At 41.9% G+C, this 19,268-nt stretch overlaps 1 protein-coding gene across 1 annotated transcript in view; it reads right to left on the bottom strand.

Annotated features, from left to right (window-relative positions):
- LOC106090183 (dynein axonemal heavy chain 12) overlaps positions 1-19,268 on the bottom strand; it is a 37,369-nt gene that overhangs the window by 3,016 nt on the left and 15,085 nt on the right. The window contains exons 6-11 of the mRNA XM_013256294.2: positions 17,201-17,443; positions 16,900-17,127; positions 16,674-16,838; positions 6,882-11,361; positions 2,486-2,805; positions 1,675-2,420 (exon numbers count right to left, since the gene is read on the bottom strand). Coding sequence (XP_013111748.2) covers positions 1,675-2,420; positions 2,486-2,805; positions 6,882-11,361; positions 16,674-16,838; positions 16,900-17,127; positions 17,201-17,443 — 6,182 coding nt within the window. The remainder of the gene's footprint in view (positions 1-1,674; positions 2,421-2,485; positions 2,806-6,881; positions 11,362-16,673; positions 16,839-16,899; positions 17,128-17,200; positions 17,444-19,268) is intronic.

Below are 19,268 nucleotides of genomic sequence, written 5' to 3'. Positions count from 1 at the left end.
CTAGTTCCTGACCATATTCATAATCTACTCCCGAATATCTTTAATTGTCATGATCGTCAAATAAACCTATTTTAAGGGGTTTTGGGGCTGGGGCGGCCCCCAGGTACTTGGACCCAACTTTTGTTAAGAAATTCGTACTCTTCTCTTGAATACATTTCATTTGAATCCCATATAGTCCCGATCGGTCCACTTTTATTTTTGGGTAGTACTTTTGGGTTAAGGGGGAGGGTCCGCCCCACTTCCCATATCAAAAAATTATATAGCCTGTTTCCTTCCAGACCAACGTACACAATCTGCGAACATTTTAAGGTAATCGGTTTAGCCGTTTCTGAATCTATAAGGAACACACAGACAAACACACAAACAAACCGACAGACAAATATACAAACAAACAAACACATATTGAATTTTATATATAAGATATGTATGGAAGAGTATGTAACCCGAGGTGATAAGTCGTTTATGTACATGGAGAAAAAGAGTGGTCCCAAAATCGAACCCTGTGGTACACCTTTATTCGATTGCAGAGAATTGGGCATTACATTCTCAATTACAAACAGGCTCATTTCCTTGGCAGAGGTTGTTGTTAGCTAACAACTCATCAGGTCAGAAAAGTTAAAATAATGCTTCAGAGTTAAGCATAGTACATTATGGTTAACTAATCCAAAAGTTGTCGGTAGGTGTCTAGAATGACACTGGGAAACAGAACTAAAAATAACAAGAAAAATCGCACCGATTATGAAAGAGGAGGCAAAAAAAGAAGACACGTGTATCGTAAACTTTCCGATAAACGTGTCTTCTTTTTTTCCATCGAAATATAACTAAACAAGAGGGGAGAAATTCCCCCCTTCTGGACATTCTAATGAATATTCAGCTTACAATTACTCGTAATCCTTTCATTTCAGGACTTGTATATGTTTCCCTTTCGAGCTCAAAGATCAGAGATTTTCTTTGCAAATGGAAAAGGAAAGCCAGAGATCGCAACACACACCAACCACTAATTTGGTTACAATTTCTCATCAGCCATATTAGGTGTGAAGCCTTCAAGGGCCGCACGTTTGTATGTGGTACTTAAACCGAATTTATTGCGAAAACGCCTCTATGATATAAATACCAAATTAACCACGCTCGACAACTCTGTCTATTCCGGTTCGGGATAGCTGTGAGCACCACACAGGCTGGAACATTGAGGTCCGATCTGTGTGGTGCTCATTGCGGTCACGAGAAGCTGAGTTGCGAGCTACCGGGCGTCCACAGGTTGCGGATAGTGGAATGCTTCATACGGCAGTTGCGGACAATCAGCGGTATCGAGCGGAGAGTCTCACTGAGTGCCTAAATAACCAATGGCCACCCTGTTCCCACATGATTTTGTGCATCTGTTGCAAGTTGTATTGATGGCTTCCAACGTTATGGCAACGGTTCTCACTGTTTCTCCGTGTGTCCATGTTCAGCCAGAATAGCGGTCTATAAAGGCGGGCTGAAGAAGTAAATCGGAAGGAACTTGGATCGATTGGGGTTATTTGGAAGGAATTAGAATGCCATAGGATGAGGATGTTAGTTAGTTATCGAATTGTTACAAAGGGAATGACCATGTTAGTGATCCCCCATTCCATTGGTGGAAAATATGCTATTCCAGTGTGTGGTAGTTGGATTAGTTTTCAATTCATAACTTACCAATGATGAAGCCAGTTTAACCTCCTATAGAAATCTTGTATATAGGATGCCAATGGCTTTAAACTTGGATAAGATTTCTTCATCCATTGGCTTGGCACGCGATTCAATTTGATGGCATTTATAACAGCCTCCAATTCTGGTGTCATAACGATAATGCCATGCACCGCATTCTCAATGTCATGGCACGATGAGCGTATTTCAAGTTGCAACTTTAGAAAACGTTCCATTTCCTGACTAATGACAGTGTTCATGGACTCATTGTAGTCCACAGGGTATTTCTTCTTGGCATCCTCAACATCCATGTTGGCCGGCATGCCAGCCACAATTTGCATCACTGTATCCAACAACTGCTGATCAGCACTGTGTCCTTCGCCCACATTTGATGTGACCTCACTGCCCAGTATAAGGACCATGGCATCCGTCAGGGTTTTGGTAGTTTGCAAATCACGCGTGATACCAGAGTTCTCATGCAGGCCATAGGCATCAGGAGTTGCTAAGCTGGGATAATTTTCGCTGACATATCGCAGAATTTCCCGATGTTCTGTTTTGCGTGGTACTGTAAAGCGATCTTCGGCAGCAAATTTATAACGATTATCGGTGACCACATCGTTATTGACATAATCGGCTAGAATGGTGGTAATGGCTCGGCGATCCCAAGTATCAGTAACACGACCACCGTAATTACATTCCGCCGTCAGATATCCAATTGCATCGTATGGTACATGATCGTATTGGTTAAGCAGCATCTGAAATGTGAACAAACATTCTCTGTCTCACACCAGGGGATTTGTATGTTTGGTCTGGTACTTACACTCAATTGTAGCACAGAGATTTGTAGATCGGACTCATTGAACCCATAGGCAATATTCCAACCCAGAGGACCATATTTACGTCTTTCTTGCACCACAGCATGAAAGAAACATATGCCAAAGAGTAAGCGGGTGAATGCCCGATCCTGTTTGGCCACACCTGTATAGAATGTGGGTTCGTTGATTGGCTCCGAATTGTATGAACGCATAATATTCTCTTTTAGGCCGGTGGGAGGTTCATTGGTCATTTTTACCCCATTTTGTAAAAGGGCCACTGGAAATTGCGATGTGGGATAACTTGTTAGCCACAATCGAAAAGATGCTGTAAGGAGAAAATATTAAAATAAAAACAAAAATATATTACTAAAAATTTAAGATAGATTTCATGATCGAAGAACTCTTGTATCGGGTGCTTTACAACAGGGATCTAATCTTTAAATTTATGTCTTATGTTTAGCGGACACAATTCTTTCTCGAAATTTTGCCCACTAACTGAATTTAATTTTTCTTACAAATGACTCCCAGTTAAGATGGTACACTATTATCCCTTTTCCAAAGTATATTTCCTTTGTCTTTAATAATTAGACGTAAGTCAGTATTTATTAAGCTACTATTTAATCCTAGGATAGGCGAATATTTTGTTTACATTGTTGAGCGTACGAGGTCAGGAGAGACCACAACTTTAAAAGAGCTATAAACTGTAAGTGGATTTTTTGAACTTGAACATAAGTCACCGTGTCAAATTTCGGCAAAATCGGACAATAAATTCGCCTTTTATGGCCCCAAAACTTTAAATCGAGAGATCGGTCTATATCAAAATCTAAACCAATCTACGCCTTATTGCAGAAGTATGTCAAGGGGCGTAACTTAACTCACTGTCCCAAATTTCGGCAACATCGGACAATAAATGGGCCTTTTATGGGCCCAAAACCTTAAATCGAGCGATCGGGCTATGGCAGCTATATCCAAATCTGAATCGATCTGGGCCTAATTAAATAAGGTTTTCGAAGGGCCTAACACAACTCACTGCCTCAAATTTTGGCAAAATCGGACAACGAATGGGCCTTTTATGGGCCCAAAGCATAACACAACTCACTGTCCCAAATTTCAGCATAATCGGATAATAAATGTGGCTTTTATGGGCCCAAGACCCTAAATCGGCGGATCGGTCTATATGTCATATACTTGTATAAAAAGTAGAAAAGGTCATTAACCTCTTAAAACCACCTACTTGTAGAGATTCGACATCATATCATTAACTGAGTTTTATTTTACCTCTACAGTCCAACTTCTCTATAACGTTTACAACAAAAAGAAAAGCTTCCACGTATTGGCAGCTAAAGGCGCTATTACACGGCATATAGATGTAATTGAAAATGTTTGTCAAAATTGTTAATTGACATACCATTCATCATTTTTGCTATCACACCAGTATGTTAGTTTCGTATGACATAACCACAAAAGTTTGAGCATAAGCTAATTTTTTTATGTGTAATAATTGCTAAAGTTGTAAGAAAGCTGGTTAAATCATAAATTTGTGAAAACAATATAATTTAGGGTTGCTTTCATTCGACTGACAGCAAAAACAGCTGATTCCTTTATGTTTTTGTCAGAAGGAATAGAACACGCTCTAATCGAAAAAAGTCACATGTGCTATTTTAAAAAGTGATTTTCATATGTTAGTTTCGTTTGTATCACACGACATGTACAACTCAACATGTGCTAAATTTGACATGTCAAAAGACAACTACATACCGTGTAATAGATCCTTAAGACTGCCGAAACCATATATTCGTGCATTACGTCCTAGTTTTCTTCACCGGATTGGAAATAATAGGTGTGTGTCACATCAGATGTGACACACACCTATGATGTTGGAAACAGTTCCAGCCCAATTGTGCCAGAACTATCCTGGTCTGCCCTTGGTAGCCTTTTTTTTATCGCTACAATAACCTAGTGAAAATTATGTAAACCTGCCATCTTGGTGGTTTTGTGGGTCAGGCCTCTGGAGCTAATGGGAATTTTGAAAATTTTATAATTTGTTTTTTCTTGCTTGACACTCTGATATTAACAAACTTCTTTCTTTTTGCTCTAATTGGACGAAGCAAATTTGCCGTGCATTTTTAATGTCACGGCGAATTGAATTTTTTCGCTCTGTATACAAATTTTGACATATCAAGTTCCCATAAAAAGTTGCTTTGTTGTAGCTATTCGCCGATGCGGCCACCTTATAAATACGCCTTGGATAAAACAGTTTGCGTTTTAGAATTACGAAGGCCGCTATATAAATTTCTGGTCTAATAATGGAAATGCAAATTTTTGTCATTAAAATTGGTTTTATGGCTTTTCAAAGTTTTCTCCAGCATGATTTTTACACTTTTGCATGCGCTCATACCAATTGTCGAATCACTTTTTCCACTCCGATTGATACGCAATTATCTGGCGACAAAGATCATTGACCACCCATCTTTATCTTAGGGTGCGGGAATACAAAAAGGTCATTAAGGACTGTACGGCGGATGACCCATCAATTCAACGTTTTGGTTGGTTAAAATGGCACTGGTTCGAGCCGATGTGTGAGAGCTAGCATTGTTTTAGTTTTGCGAATTTCGTTTTGCGAATTTCTTCCAAGACTTGATGCAATCAAATTGTGATGTACCACTCAGAATTGGCCGTCCTATGTTGTTCAAGCGCAACAGTCACCACATGACCAGTTTTGGCAAAGAAAAAGCAGACCATTTGTTTCGAACTGCTGCTTCCAGGAACAACTTTCGTTGCATTTGGCTCGACTTCGAAGAGTCACAGGGTCGATTGTTGTTTGGTTTCGTTTGATTCACGATTCGCCACCTGTGACGATCTTGAAATCGTATTATGAAGCACTGGGAATATATTTTTTCAAACATTTCTTCGCACCAATCGACACGAGCCTTTTTTTGAGCGATTGACAAATTTTGCGGAATGCAATGCAGAACAAACCTTTTTAACAACAAGGCGTTCGTGGAATATCGAATGTATTGTGCCCAAATATGTGTCTATATCATGGTATGTCACATGACGATCTAGCATTATAAGTTTATACAACGACCGTTTTTGGGCGACCTCGACGGGATTTGAATTTGAGCGAGCGTCGGCCCCGACTGAATTCATTATACCAGTTTTTCACAATGCCATAGGATGGTTCTTCGTCGCCATACAAAGATTGAAGTTCATCAATTAAATCTTGTCGTGATAATCCATGTCGAAAGTTGTGAAAAATGGTCGCACGAAAACGTTCACGAGTTAATCCCATTTTTTTTTGTCAAATTGAAGTCACTGCAAACAACACTAATGATGGTCGTACGTCAAAACGTTCTGAGTACGACTATGCTAGAGAATATGTTGTCTACGTCAGAAACTTATATCGCAGCCCTCGTATTATTGTTATTATTTTTATTTTGCGTATTCTTTTATTTGGTTTGAAAATCCTGATGGATTTTCATTGTTTCTTAGATTGCATTGTTTCTAGCTTTTAGTTAGCTGAATTTAGGTTAGGTTAGGAAAAAGGTTAAGGTTGGCTAGGTTAGGTTAGGTAATAGAGGCAGTCTTAAATCAGAATCACTAAGACAATTTTTATCCATTGTGATACCACAATAGAAACTTTTTCAGAAAAAAAATATAATTTTAATAAAATGTCGACATGTCTCCTTCGGTAAATCTTATTGTGTTCCTAAAAAGTACATACACAATATGTATGTGTAAATGATTTTTAAGAATTTACTCAAAATTCATAGTAATGAAATCAATGTAGTAAGCCTTATAACCACAGCCTGGGTATTGTGAACATTCAGGAAGTTCACATCGAGTGCCTATGATGGTCGATAGGACACGTTATTGGTGCCGCAACGATAGGTCCTATAGACCGGAACAACCTTGCTCACCAACAGAAGCTTGACGAGTATTGCTACCCCGCAGGCAAATATGGCGCAACAACAATGTATCGACATATTGTGTTGCCCAAAAAGTAATTGCGGATTTTTTTTAAAGAAAGTAAATGCGTTTTTAATAAAACTTAAAATGAACTTTAATCAAATATACTTTTTTTATACTTTTTTTCTAAAGCAAGCTAAAAGTAACAGCTGAAAACTGACAGAAGAAAGAATGCAATTACAAAGCCACAAGCTGTGAAAAAATTTGTCAACGCCGACTATATGAAAAATCCGCAATTACTTTTTGGGCAACCAATATATAGTTGCTTAGTCCCTAGTTTACCCTACATATAGACCATATCTACCGAGTTATCGTTGAATTACATTTTCTAGCGGAAATATTTTTAAAACATATTTCCGCTAACCGTAAATGAATAATGAAAAGAAAACTACCTACGTACTAAGGGCAAATTTGCATTGCCTATGTACTTACGTGAGGTATTAAATGTATCCATGTTTTCCCAAAGATATTCCAATTTGGGCATCCAAGAGGCGGCCAAGTGGCAATTTTGCAAACACACCCAATAGCCCATTTCTTGGGCCCCTTTGATAAGATGCTGAGCTATGGGACCTTGGCCTTGACCTAACGATATACTCTGGAAGGTTTCATCGTGACCCATTTTTTCGGCAAACGACAATAGAGATCCCAAGGGATCGGCTCCAGGCGACAGAATGAATATGAGGGGCGTCAATGCCGTTGATTCTGTGAACGACTTGCTGATGTCAAACTCTGGCGGTGTTACGAACTGTGAGCCAAGTTCGGCCGAAATAAAGTTGCGAATGGCCAAAAAGACCTTGTCGGGCCTTAGACATTTCAAAACTAAAATCTTCTCGAAGCGGGTCGTTTTGTTTTGCCAGCCATCCGGCAGTGGCTGCACTTCAGGTTCTGCATGGTCGTAGATTTTCTTCCAAGCTGCCGTGTTATTGCGGAATGAGTCGACAATGCCTTTCAATTCATGGAACTCTTCTAAACGCACCACATTGGCCCAAATCCCTTCTGAGATCCACGAGGAATCAGGATTACTGGAACCTTGGCGACTTTCTTTGGCTGCCGTGAGTAGATGAGCCAAATGCCTCATTTGAATTTGATTGTTGCCCAGTAGAATGCGGGCGCAGAGTATGAAGGAAAACAGCAACTTGTCCTTCTCAAATATGGATCGGCAGACGTTGTTGTAGAGATTCCTGCTTACAGCATCGACAAGGAATTTGATGCGTCGCGGCAACTCCTTGGATTTGTTGGCCGTTTCGATGGAGTACATGTACAAGTTGATGTACCAACTCAGGGAAAACTGATACATGGGATCAATGTTGGGCATATCCGTTATAGAGTAGTACAGTATGGAGGAGTGGATGGCTACAGGTTTATAGTTGAGGCGGAATGCTTCAATTTTGGCTGTTGTCTCCTTGGAAGCCTCCTGTTTGGCGGCTATTTCAGTGGACAAGGTTTGGGATTCTCCCAGAATTTGGATGGCTCCCTCATTTTCCAGAATGTCTCCTTCGGAAGTGGTCAAGGTTTTTAAAATCATGTTTTCCGCTTCGATTAGGGCAGTTTTATTCTTGGCCGCTTCCGCCGTCAGGGTCATGCGCAGCTCCTGCAAATCAGGCCTCTCTTTGGCCACCACTATGCTCAGCAACTGATCTTCTAGGGCATTTTGGGTCAAAGCAAAGTTTATAATGGTCACTTTGTTGAAGGTTTCCGGAAGGAAGTGGGGATTTCTTAGATTGCTGGTCATATATAGACGAAAGTTATCGTTGAGGGGTACAATGTTATCGCCCAGGCTGATGTGTTTCTGACCACCCTGTAAAAAGGTTCTCCTCAATAGTATGGGATCCAGGGGAACTTCAAGCTCCTCCAGAACATTTTCGATAATCACCGGATAACCATACTCCATGGATTCGGCTATGACCTTCATATAATTGGCCTGGTTAAATTTCACGGAACTGAGACGGTTTTTCCGTTCCATGTTTTTTATCCAATAATTGGCTTGACCTTGGGGATCGATGAAGAGGCTGTAGCGACTGGAATTCGCCGATATTATGGCATTTTCGGTGGAAAAGACATCGTTGGGTAAGCCGTTGATGTTCCAGTGCTGTATTTTAATTTCTACCCCTAAGGCCTTGGTTATAGTGTAACCTTCTGAAACAGGTATTCGCAGGCGGACACACTTTTCATACCAATCATCCACACACTGTGCACGGAATTTGAAGTTGACTGCCGAGAGGTAGGCTATGACGCCACACGAGAGCAGTATGTCTCCCGGCAGATGGTCATGGAGGACCTGCAGGTTGTCAGCCGCTTTGGTCCAGCGAGACTTCTCTCCTCCCAGGCCATCAATGAGGGATTTGGCTCTTGTTAATTTTTCCTGGCACAAATCGGCCTCATCTTGGGTTCTCCTCATTTCTATGTTGGCCTTTTCCAAGTCCTCATTCAGCCTGGCCACTTTGGCCTCCAAGGCAGCTGTTAGCTCCCTTTTCTCATTGAGGTAGGTCATGGTATCGGCATACTCCTTTTCGGCTGCTGCCAACTTGGCCTTTTTGGGTGCAACAATTTTGGCCACATTATCGTACAGGTCCATGGCGATAATCCATTGACACAGTCCTTTGGCGGCACTTGAAGCCTTCGCCACAATATTGGGATTGAAATCCTTGTGCGGTATGTAGTCCTTGCGTATTTTCTTCATGATATCCGCATTTATGTTGTCCTTATCAAAATCCTTGAGGGTTTGCAAGAAATTCAGATCTCCCAGTATGCGTTTACTAGGACCCCAATAGTCGTTGACCATTTTGCCGGAGGCCGGGTCAGCAATGCGATCGGATGGAATGCCTTTGATAACACACACGGCTGCCATTACGAGTTTTATGACAGAGGGTGGATTTTTCATAGACTTGACCAACGTTATATCGGCAGGTTTGAGGGTGTTGAGGGCCTGCAGAGCTTCTTCCAGCACCGGAATGGCCTGCGCCAAATCCTTCTCACACTCACCTTTCAGTACCTGAGCCGCTTCTGCCTGCACAGCGGCCACGGCCTCGTCCTTCTTCACTTGTTCCGCTGCTGCTTGGGCTGCTATGGTCTCGGTATTGATTTCCAACATCATCTGTCGCGATTTGTCGGCCATACTCAGAAGTTTGGGCTGCAAAGCGTTCAACTCTTTTTGCATGACAGAAATGGCAGCCGCAGCACTGGCCAAGGTGTCCAGGCCTCCTATGTAACGCATCTTGGCACCCATGACCTCTTTCTGCTTGCGATCCATAAGGGACTGATACGATTGAATGAGTTCCAAAAATGAAGCATTCGTGAGATAGATGTGTCTGCCGGTGAGTTCACAGAAATTCCCACACACATTACTCGCTGTGGTGTGGAAATATTGGCAAGTCTCCACAATCGACTGTTTTATCTCCTCGGTGGGTACATTGACTTTTTCCAAGGAAATCTTGGCAATCATTTGCAAAGCTTCCTCGGGCCAACTCTGGTACCAGTCGATTGTACAGCAATTTACTAGCGAAGGGTACAGGCGCACACGAGTCCTTAGGCTATCACCGATGGGCGACAGGCACAGAACTATGTGCAACTTTCTCTTGCAACGATTGACGAAGTATGAAAAGACCTGCACGGGAGATATGTCAATATTGCGATTGCCCCCTTGGGCAGCCAGTCGCACCAATTCCAAGATCTCCTGCTTTTCGTCAATGGCATAGATGTTGGGAACTTCTCCCTGGTTCAGCAGACAGTCGATATCTTGCAGGAACAGCTCCATTTTGATTTGATTCTCCGTGACTAGGAAAACTGTGTGTTTGTCCATTCCGCCAGCCTCCTTAAGAACAGTTTTCAAGTCGTCATGCCAGTCATTGGGTCCATAGTTCTTAGTTATCTCCGGCTGAAAGAAGGAAGTCTGCACCATATTGGTGGCCAGTTTGGTCAATGACTGACGCCCCGATCCACCCAAGCCTATGAGAAGGGCACTGGCTCCATTTATGGAAATGATGCGGCAGATGCGATTCAAGTGCTGCAGTGCAAAGGTAAAGAGGGTAATATCCATTTTAGTTCTCCTTGTTGAGTTATAGTCCTCCAGGCTGCTGACGGCAAATTTGTACAGGGTCTCCATATTGGGAATCTCTTCGTAGCGTCTTTCGTCTACCACAGAGTCTTCGTCGAAATAGACACCAAAAAATATGCAATTGGCACCGTCCATGGTGAAAATGCGTTCTCCCGTCTCCAACTCGGTAAAGTAATTGTCAAAGGCCGATTCCGTTTTGTCTCTGAAATTCATGCGCACACACTCATTCAATTTTGTGAACATCCATTGGCGGTCACCATCATCGATCAAGCGATCGTAGAATACTCGCATAGCCTCGTGATACCACAAACGAATGAATATCTTCTTGTCACTCACCGACTCCTTGCGCAAAAGCGAGCAGCCGGTCACCACTCGAGATATGTCGCGCAAATTGAAAATGTAATGGCTCTTGGCTGGTGTGGCTCTCATTTCCGCTTGCACCAGCTTATAAATTTGCTGGGTGGCTGTGACAATGGCATTGGCCATGGCAAAGACATCGCTGCCATGGCCCGTCTTACGAAAGCCATTGAGCAGGACATTGACAAAAATACGATTCATGGTGTCGTCGCTGAATGTGTCAATCGAGAAGACATTGAAGTGGCTCAAAAAGCGAGCATACACATCTTGGCGACTGCCTCCAGGCAAACCGCAAGCGCTCACAATGGTCACATTGTTTATAAAGATCTTGGAGCTGTCCTTCAAATCGTACACATGACCATAATCGAAATACTGCCTCAATAATTCCAAAGGTGGCTGAGCACCGTACTCCTCTTTGATGGGCATATTCATGTCATCCACGAAAATAACCAGCTGTTTACCCTTTGGAGGTCCATAAATGCCACGTTTCCATTTTTGAAGCTTAAAAGAAAAACATGACAGATACATTTTTTCGCTGATTGCCATTGTATTTTCTACCAAATTAAATATACACATATATAAACAAGTAAAATGGCGTTAAGTTCGGCCGGGCCGAACTTAGGATACCCACCACCTCGGGTATATATGTAAACCACCTTTCGTCAAAATCCGGTGAAAATTGGATAACTTAAGGACCCAAATTCGGCAGATATATCCAATTATAAACCGATCTGAACCATATTAAGGTCGGATATCGTGAGGCTCAGAAAAACTCACTGTTTCAAATTACAGTAAAATCTGGTAATAAATAAATCTTTTATGGGCTTTAGTCCCCTTATCGGCTGATCGGTCTATATGGCAGATATATCTAAATATAGTCCGATCAGAACCATATTAAGGTCGGATGTGGGGAGGTCTTAACCTACTAACTGTCTCAAATTTCACCGAAATCAGGTAATAAAGCTTTTATTGGCTTCAGACCCGTAATCGGCAGATCGGTCTATATGGCGGCTATATCTAAATATAGTTCATTTGCACCATATTAAGATCCGGTGTCAGGAGGCTAAAAATAACTCACTATTTCAGACCCTTCATAGGGAGATCGGTCTATATGGTAGCTGTATCTAAATTTAGTCCGATCTGAACCATATTTGGGTCAAATATCGGGAGGCTTAAAATAACCCACTGTTAAAAATTTCAACGAAATCGGGTAAAAATAAAGCTTTTATGGGTTTCAGACCCTTCTATATGGCAGCTGTATCTAAATTTAGTCCGATCTGACCCATATTTGGGTCAGTTGTCGGAAAGCCTTAAACTACTCACTGTTTCCAATTTCAGCAAAATCGGATGAAAAATAAAGTTTCGGGCAATAAATAAAGCTTTTGTGGGCTTCAGACCCATTATCGGGAGATCGGTCTATGTGGCAGCTGTATCTAAATTTAATCCGATCTCAACCATATTTGGGTCAGTTGTCGGAAAGCCATAAACTACTCACTGTTTCAAATTTCAGCAAAATCGGATGAAAAATAAAGTTTTTATTAGACCCATTATCGGAAAATCGGTCTATATAGCCACTATATCTAAATATGGACCGATCTAATCCAAATTCAGGTCAGATGTCGGGAGGCTTAAAATAACCTACTGTTTAAGCGAAATCGGGTAATAAATAAAGCTTTTATGGTCTTCAGACCCTTTATCGGGAAATCGGTCTATATGGCAGCTATATCTAAATATTGTCTGATCTGAACCATATTTGGGCCAGTTGTCGGAAAGCCATAAACTACTCACTATTTCAAATATCAGCAAAATCGGATGAAAAATAAAGTTTTTATGGGCATTATACCCTTAATCGGAAAATCGGTCTATATAGGAGCTATATCCAACTATGGAAAATCGGTCTATATAGCAGCTATATCCAAATATGGTCCGATTTGGCCCGTTCAAGAACTTAACCAGCGTGCATCGAAAAGACGTATCTGTGCCAAATTTCAGATCAGTATCTCCATTTTTGAAGGCTGTAGAGTGATTACAACAGACGGACGGACGGACGGAGAGACACACAGACACTGTCTTAGAAACTGTCTTAGAATTTTACGACGATCCGAAATATATATACTTTGTAGGGTCGGAAATTGATATTTCGATGTGTTGCAAACGGAATGACTAAATGAATATACCCCCTAGGTGGATCTAGTTCGATGAGAGACTGTATTGGACTAGGTATACATATTACCCTTACGTAGACCGATCTCCCGAATGGACTTCTGATGCTTATAAATAGCCTAATTGTTATACTATTTTAATTTGTGATCTATATTAGGCCTATCAATATGATTTTACATATAGTCAGAAATCCCTATATGCATTTTTGCGTATTTTTATTGGATTTTGCCGAATTTCAGCAATTGCAGCTTTCTACTACCCTGGGAAAAAGTACTGAACTGGTAAACATTTAGACATAGGGCATCAACAAGCTTACCGCAAATCAATGGGTGCTGTTCGATTCAATTTTAAGCTCAATGATAAGGAACCTCCTTTCTATAGCCTCTCTCTCTAAAGAATGCGGACATTCCAGGTGAAGATCCGCATATCATGGTCGTTTGTTCATTTGCATGGGTCGTCAACGTTGGGCGGGACCGTTTTTACTATTCCTTCGTTTCTCATTGTAGTTCTCATAGTTTTCCGGGGGCAGGTTACTGGCACAGCACCCCAACCGCATGGGTTTTGTGGAATCGCCCTCGTTGTGGCGAGCCGCTTGCTTTAAGATCTGGTCATTGGTTATTTGAAGACGCCATTAACTCGACTTGTCATCCCAGGTATCATTGGCACTCAGCATTTAATTAAGAGCCAGTGCCACCTGACTGCTCTCGAAAATCGCCGACTGCCGGCGGCCGCATTTGCAACTACTCCGCATAAAAACGGAGCTTTCCACCATCTGCAACCTGTGGACGCGCCCGGTAGCTTTCAGCTAAGCTTCCCGTGGTAACCAAACATGGACACCACACAAGTAGAAGCTCAAAGTTCCAGCCTGTGTGGTGCTCATAGCTATTCCGTGTCGGCCGGGGGGCTATATCTAGTTATGGACTTATCCGGACATTATCTGGTGGAGGACATTAGCGTACTTTGTATACTAATTTTCAGCTAATCTAAAAAATTAAGGCTTATAGGGCTCAGAATGAAAAATGTAATTGTAGGTCCTTTGGCAATTTCGATTGACTTGTATAAATAAGGCAGAAGGGCGCTTGGATCATCTACAAGGGGTCGTAGATTGTATAAACACTAGAGGATCTGTCATATCACAATGTCAAAAATTTTTTAAGTGAGTCGGCTTTAAGATTTAAGATGTCTTAACTTTTCCTACATCAATAAATAGTAGCTATGTAGCTTTATTCACTCTGCAGGATTACACTTGCTGATACGCGTTCCTCAGTAAGAATAGGAAAGAATATCTCCGAACCATATAGTACCAAACGAGATTTCAATCAAGGAGACAGCCTATCGTGTGATCTCTTTAATATCCTGCTGAAGAAGATTATACGAGATGCAGATGTGAATAGATGTGGCACACTAATCACAAGAGAACACATGCTACTCGCCTATGCCGACGACATCGACATCATAGGTCGGTCACCGAAAGTAGTAGCTGCTGCCTTTGAAAGAATCGAAAAAGAGTCAGTGAAAATGGGTCTGGCAGTAAATGGAAATAAGACAAAATGGATGGTTTCAACTCCCAAAACACCCTATACAAGCGCGCAGATAAAGAAAATGGAGAAAGTTGGGAACCACAATTTTGAGTCAGTAACTTTATCTACCTCGGCACCGCCGCAACCGAAACGGATGACATTAGTTTTGAGATAAAGCGAAGAATAATACTGCCAAACAGATGCTACTTTGGACTAAGTAAGCAGTTTAGAAACAAGGCCACCTCTCGACAGACGAAGATTACACTATACTAGACACTGATACTACCCGTTCTGTTTTATGGTTCTGAAGCATGAGTACTTGTAAAAACAGATGAGGCAGTGCTTGGAGTATTAGAGAGAAAGATTCTTCGTAAGATATATGGACCAGTTTGCGTTAATGGAGAATATAGGCGACGTATGAACTGCGAACTGTATGACGGCGATAGCATAGTTACAAGCACCAAAATACAACGGCTGCGTTGGCTAGGTCATGCTGTCAGAGTGGATGAAGAAGCTGCGTGTCATAACTTACCACAAACCGGCCAATTGCTTTGTATGTGGTCAACAAGGTATCTTTGTCTGCACCACAAGTGCTGCCAGCAAGTGACTTGAGGACCTTGTTTCTACTTTTGACTTTATCGCAAATTGCTGTGGCATGTGGGGAGAATGTGTAAGAGCTGTCAAATGTGACGCCAAGTATTTTGGGACACTTGATGATCGGAATCATTTCTCCATCGACCATCACAGTGAGCTCAGTATTCACCTCACGCCTTATTTGTAATGAACAATGTGGCTGAAGATTTGGTGATAGTTATCTACAGATTTCTTGCAGCGAAATATGAGGCAAGTTCGTTGAGGTAGACGTTCAACCTATCGCAGATGTCATCAATGGGTGGGGGGCCTGATGCCATGATCGTACAATCGTCCGCACATGATACGATCTCCATGCCATTTGGAGGGGGTGGAATGGAGGATAGGTAGAGGTTAAACAGTGCCAGAGATATCACCCCACCTTGGGGAATCCCTGTTTCACTCTGCGTTGCTTCGACTTCTTATCCCAAAATTCCACAAATGACTGGCGACCACACAGATAATTTGCGACCCAGCATTTCAAGCCTGGCTGGAGGGACGTGTTGGCGATGTCCTTAAATAATTTGGCATGACTGACCGTGTCGAATGCCTTCGATAGGTCCAGTGCCACGAGGACCGTCCTACCACATGGCCTGGGCTGATTGAAGCCACGGCAAATGTGTGTGGTGATGGCATGCACAGCTATTGTAATGATATGCAGTCATCGAAATCCATGTTGATGCTCGGCGAATGGAAATTCTCCTATGAGGCTCGGGAGGAGTAATGCCTCAAGCATCTTTGCCACAGGTGAGAGAAGGGAGATCGGTCTATACGACTCCCCCAAACTCGGGTCCTTTCCAGGTTTCAGTAGCGTGATAACTCTGCCCTTTTTCCAGGCATCGGGAACTATAAGAGTGTTCAAAGACAGGTTGAGGACAATAGTAAGGTACTCAACTCCAGATGAATCCAGATTCTTCAACATCAATGTAGAGATTCCGTCGGGGCCCAACGCCTTAGATGATTTGGCGCCACGGATGACATTCCTAACTTCACCCATGGTAAATTGTGATGGCTGTTCATCGGCTCGGAGACCACGAATACGGCAAATGGCTCTCCTCCTTGTCCTGTCACTCTTGGGATGCACAATAACCCCATGGGGTGAATATCCAAAGCTCAGCGTTAGGCGAGCTTTTCACGGGCAGCCGTGGTTCACTGCAGTGAGTGTTGTCGTTTAACAACACTGGCTGGCTGGCTGGATCTTATTCCTTATATCGCTGTATATCGATGACTCGTTGATTGTCATGGAGACAAAGCAGCAAAATTGAAGTAATTCTGTTTACAAGTTAACAAAACAGACAGCACAGTAATCGTAGAAACATAGGATTAGAATGTAATAAAGTGCCGCAAAGGGAATTAAAAAAAACCGAGTTCTTCACTTCATAAAGTGGTCAACTGGTTCACTTTATCTCTGTCTCTTGGTTTTTATTCCTCGATTTGTGTGAATGTGCACAACAAAACAAACCATCTTTAATTTTATGCAAATAACTACTATCTGCTTACCTTCGATATCAAGAGTTCCTGGGTTTGATTTGCTGAGATCATGACGGTGAATGTAACAAAAGCCGATTCGCAAGTTTCATTGTCAAGTTTGTTCATGAGATAGTTTTGGATGTAAATACTTTTACCCGTCCCCGTTGGCCCCACCAATAAAATTCGCTTCTTGTGCTGTCGAACAACAGTTTGGGATAATTTCTTTCTTATTAGTTTAGCCAAAGAGCGAACTTACATCAATGTGCAATTTTAGCAAATGCATGTAGCGCACAGTATCGATGGTGGGCACTTGAACCCCCAGGGAAGTCTCCTCGACGTCGAGACGTTTGGCAACATCTTGCCATGAACGCCACGATCCCCTCTGTTTGAAGATGTAGAAATAGTCTACCAGTAATCCTTCTGCAGGCATTGATATGTCTATTTTCCCAATGGTTTCCGGTATACTCTCCTCTGAGGTCCACAGCTAACCATGCGAATGGGTGATAAAAGCAATGATTAAAGAAAATCTTTAAGGGGGGTGTGTGAGACATACTTACTTCTCTATAAAATTTATCAAATTTCTCACGAGAACTGGAATCAATAATACCTGCGACTCCCCAAACCAGGCCAAATGTGATGGCAGCTTGAAAATACATGGGCAAATATTTTTGATAATCATCGGGATTTTCCTCTATGGCTTCACTTAGGCACATGTCGAAAATGTCGAATGTAGTTTGGAGGCGATTATATTCTCCTGGATGCAAATACTGTTTGCAATGTTTCCGTATGAAGTCCAAGCACTATGTGGAAAAGAAGAACAAAGGTGCCACCATTGAGAGAAGACATGTTTTTTTTCACGTAACCAACACGCAGGGGATGTCCCCTATATATGCAGTGTATTGCGTTGGCAATTAGGGAAGTTAAGTGTTGGAGGGGGGAAAGAGGGAGTAGTGTTTATTGATATTAGTCTTAAATTTCTGAACGTCAATATCGGTGGGAAAGACATAAGCCGCAAGTCGGTTCCACATACGAATGGTTCGGGCGAAAAATGAATTATCTCGGTAATGCATGGTTCCGTCGACTGGCCAATCGATTACAAACGGGTGTAAGTTCCTGTCAAGTCTTGTATTCCTGGTGAACATCCTAACGATCCATAAGATGACGAATATCCCTGGGACATGCGCCATGAAAATAACGATAGAGCAATACAACGCTACCCACATTCCGACGATGTCCAAAAGAAGCAATAGAGTTGGATACCCTAGTGTCCCCAATCAACACCATCGCTCTCCGTTGAACTCGGTCAAGTAGCTCCAAGGATGATTTTGGAGCCCTCTGCCCATATATGAGAGTTATATTCCATCCTCGGCCTGATGAAGGTAGTATAGATATTGAAAAGAACAGAAGAGGTTAAATATTTCTTGCACCACTTAACAAAGCCCAAACACTTGAATGCTTCTTTGGACACTTCGAATACCGGTTTTGACCAGCGGACATCACATTGTATCTTCATGCCAAGAACATGAACAAGGGTATATGCCTTGCCAACAAATCCTGGGAGAGCGTCTCTTCCATAATGCGCCCCCTGTTCATAATTTCTTGAGGACTGGGCTTATGGTCGAATGGATATGAATGACACAGACTACTGTCATCAGCAAATGAGTAGACTGGATTCGAAGTCTGACCCAATAGATCGTCAATGAAAACAATAAAAAGGGAAGGGGAAAGGAGCGAGCCTTGTGCCACACCTGTGGTCAATGTATACTCATCTGATGAAAATCCTTCTGCAACAACTCGTATAGTGCGGTCTCTGAGAAAGGTCGATATAAATGTTGCATTGATTCTATGCTGTTCTCTGGAAAAATTAGATTTGACTAACTTCTGTAGTATGCTGCACAGAAAGATGACATACAAAAAAGTGGGATTAAAATTACAGCACTTAAACTCTCTTTGGGTGGGAAAAATTGGTGGAAATAAGTTTGCAATTTTTGAACGGATAACGATATCTTCAAGAAGTTAAATATGGTTATAACTGAGGTGTTATCCAAACTATGTGCAAAATTTCAGGGCCCTACAAGGCCCGGGGGCCCATTGGTCGGGCTTCCCTAGCATGGGCATTTTGGGTATTTTTGTTAAGAAATGTGGATAAAATTCATACTTATTTGTTTGAGGAGATACTTGCTCACAAAACACTGAAAAACTAGGTTGCTATCTTTATTGGTTTTGGTTTTACGATAATCTCGATTTGAATTTTGCTTTCCAAAAATGTGTAAATTTTGGGATCATTTTGTGTTTTACCTAAATAATCCGGCCAACATTTAATATTATGATTTAAGCTTGGACATTTTGTTCTTAGAAATACACGCAGGGGATGTCCCCTATATATGCAGTGTATTGCGTTGGCAATTAGGGAAGTTAAGTGTTGGAGGGGGGAAAGAGGGAGTAGTGTTTATTGATATTAGTCTTAAATTTCTGAACGTCAATATCGGTGGGAAAGACATAAGCCGCAAGTCGGTTCCACATACGAATGGTTCGGGCGAAAAATGAATTATCTCGGTAATGCATGGTTCCGTCGACTGGCCAATCGATTACAAACGGGTGTAAGTTCCTGTCAAGTCTTGTATT

This window comes from Stomoxys calcitrans, chromosome 1, assembly GCF_963082655.1.
Source record: "Stomoxys calcitrans chromosome 1, idStoCalc2.1, whole genome shotgun sequence".
Taxonomy (NCBI): Eukaryota; Metazoa; Arthropoda; class Insecta; order Diptera; family Muscidae; genus Stomoxys; species Stomoxys calcitrans.
This window is presented reverse-complemented; position numbering and strand designations above follow the sequence as displayed.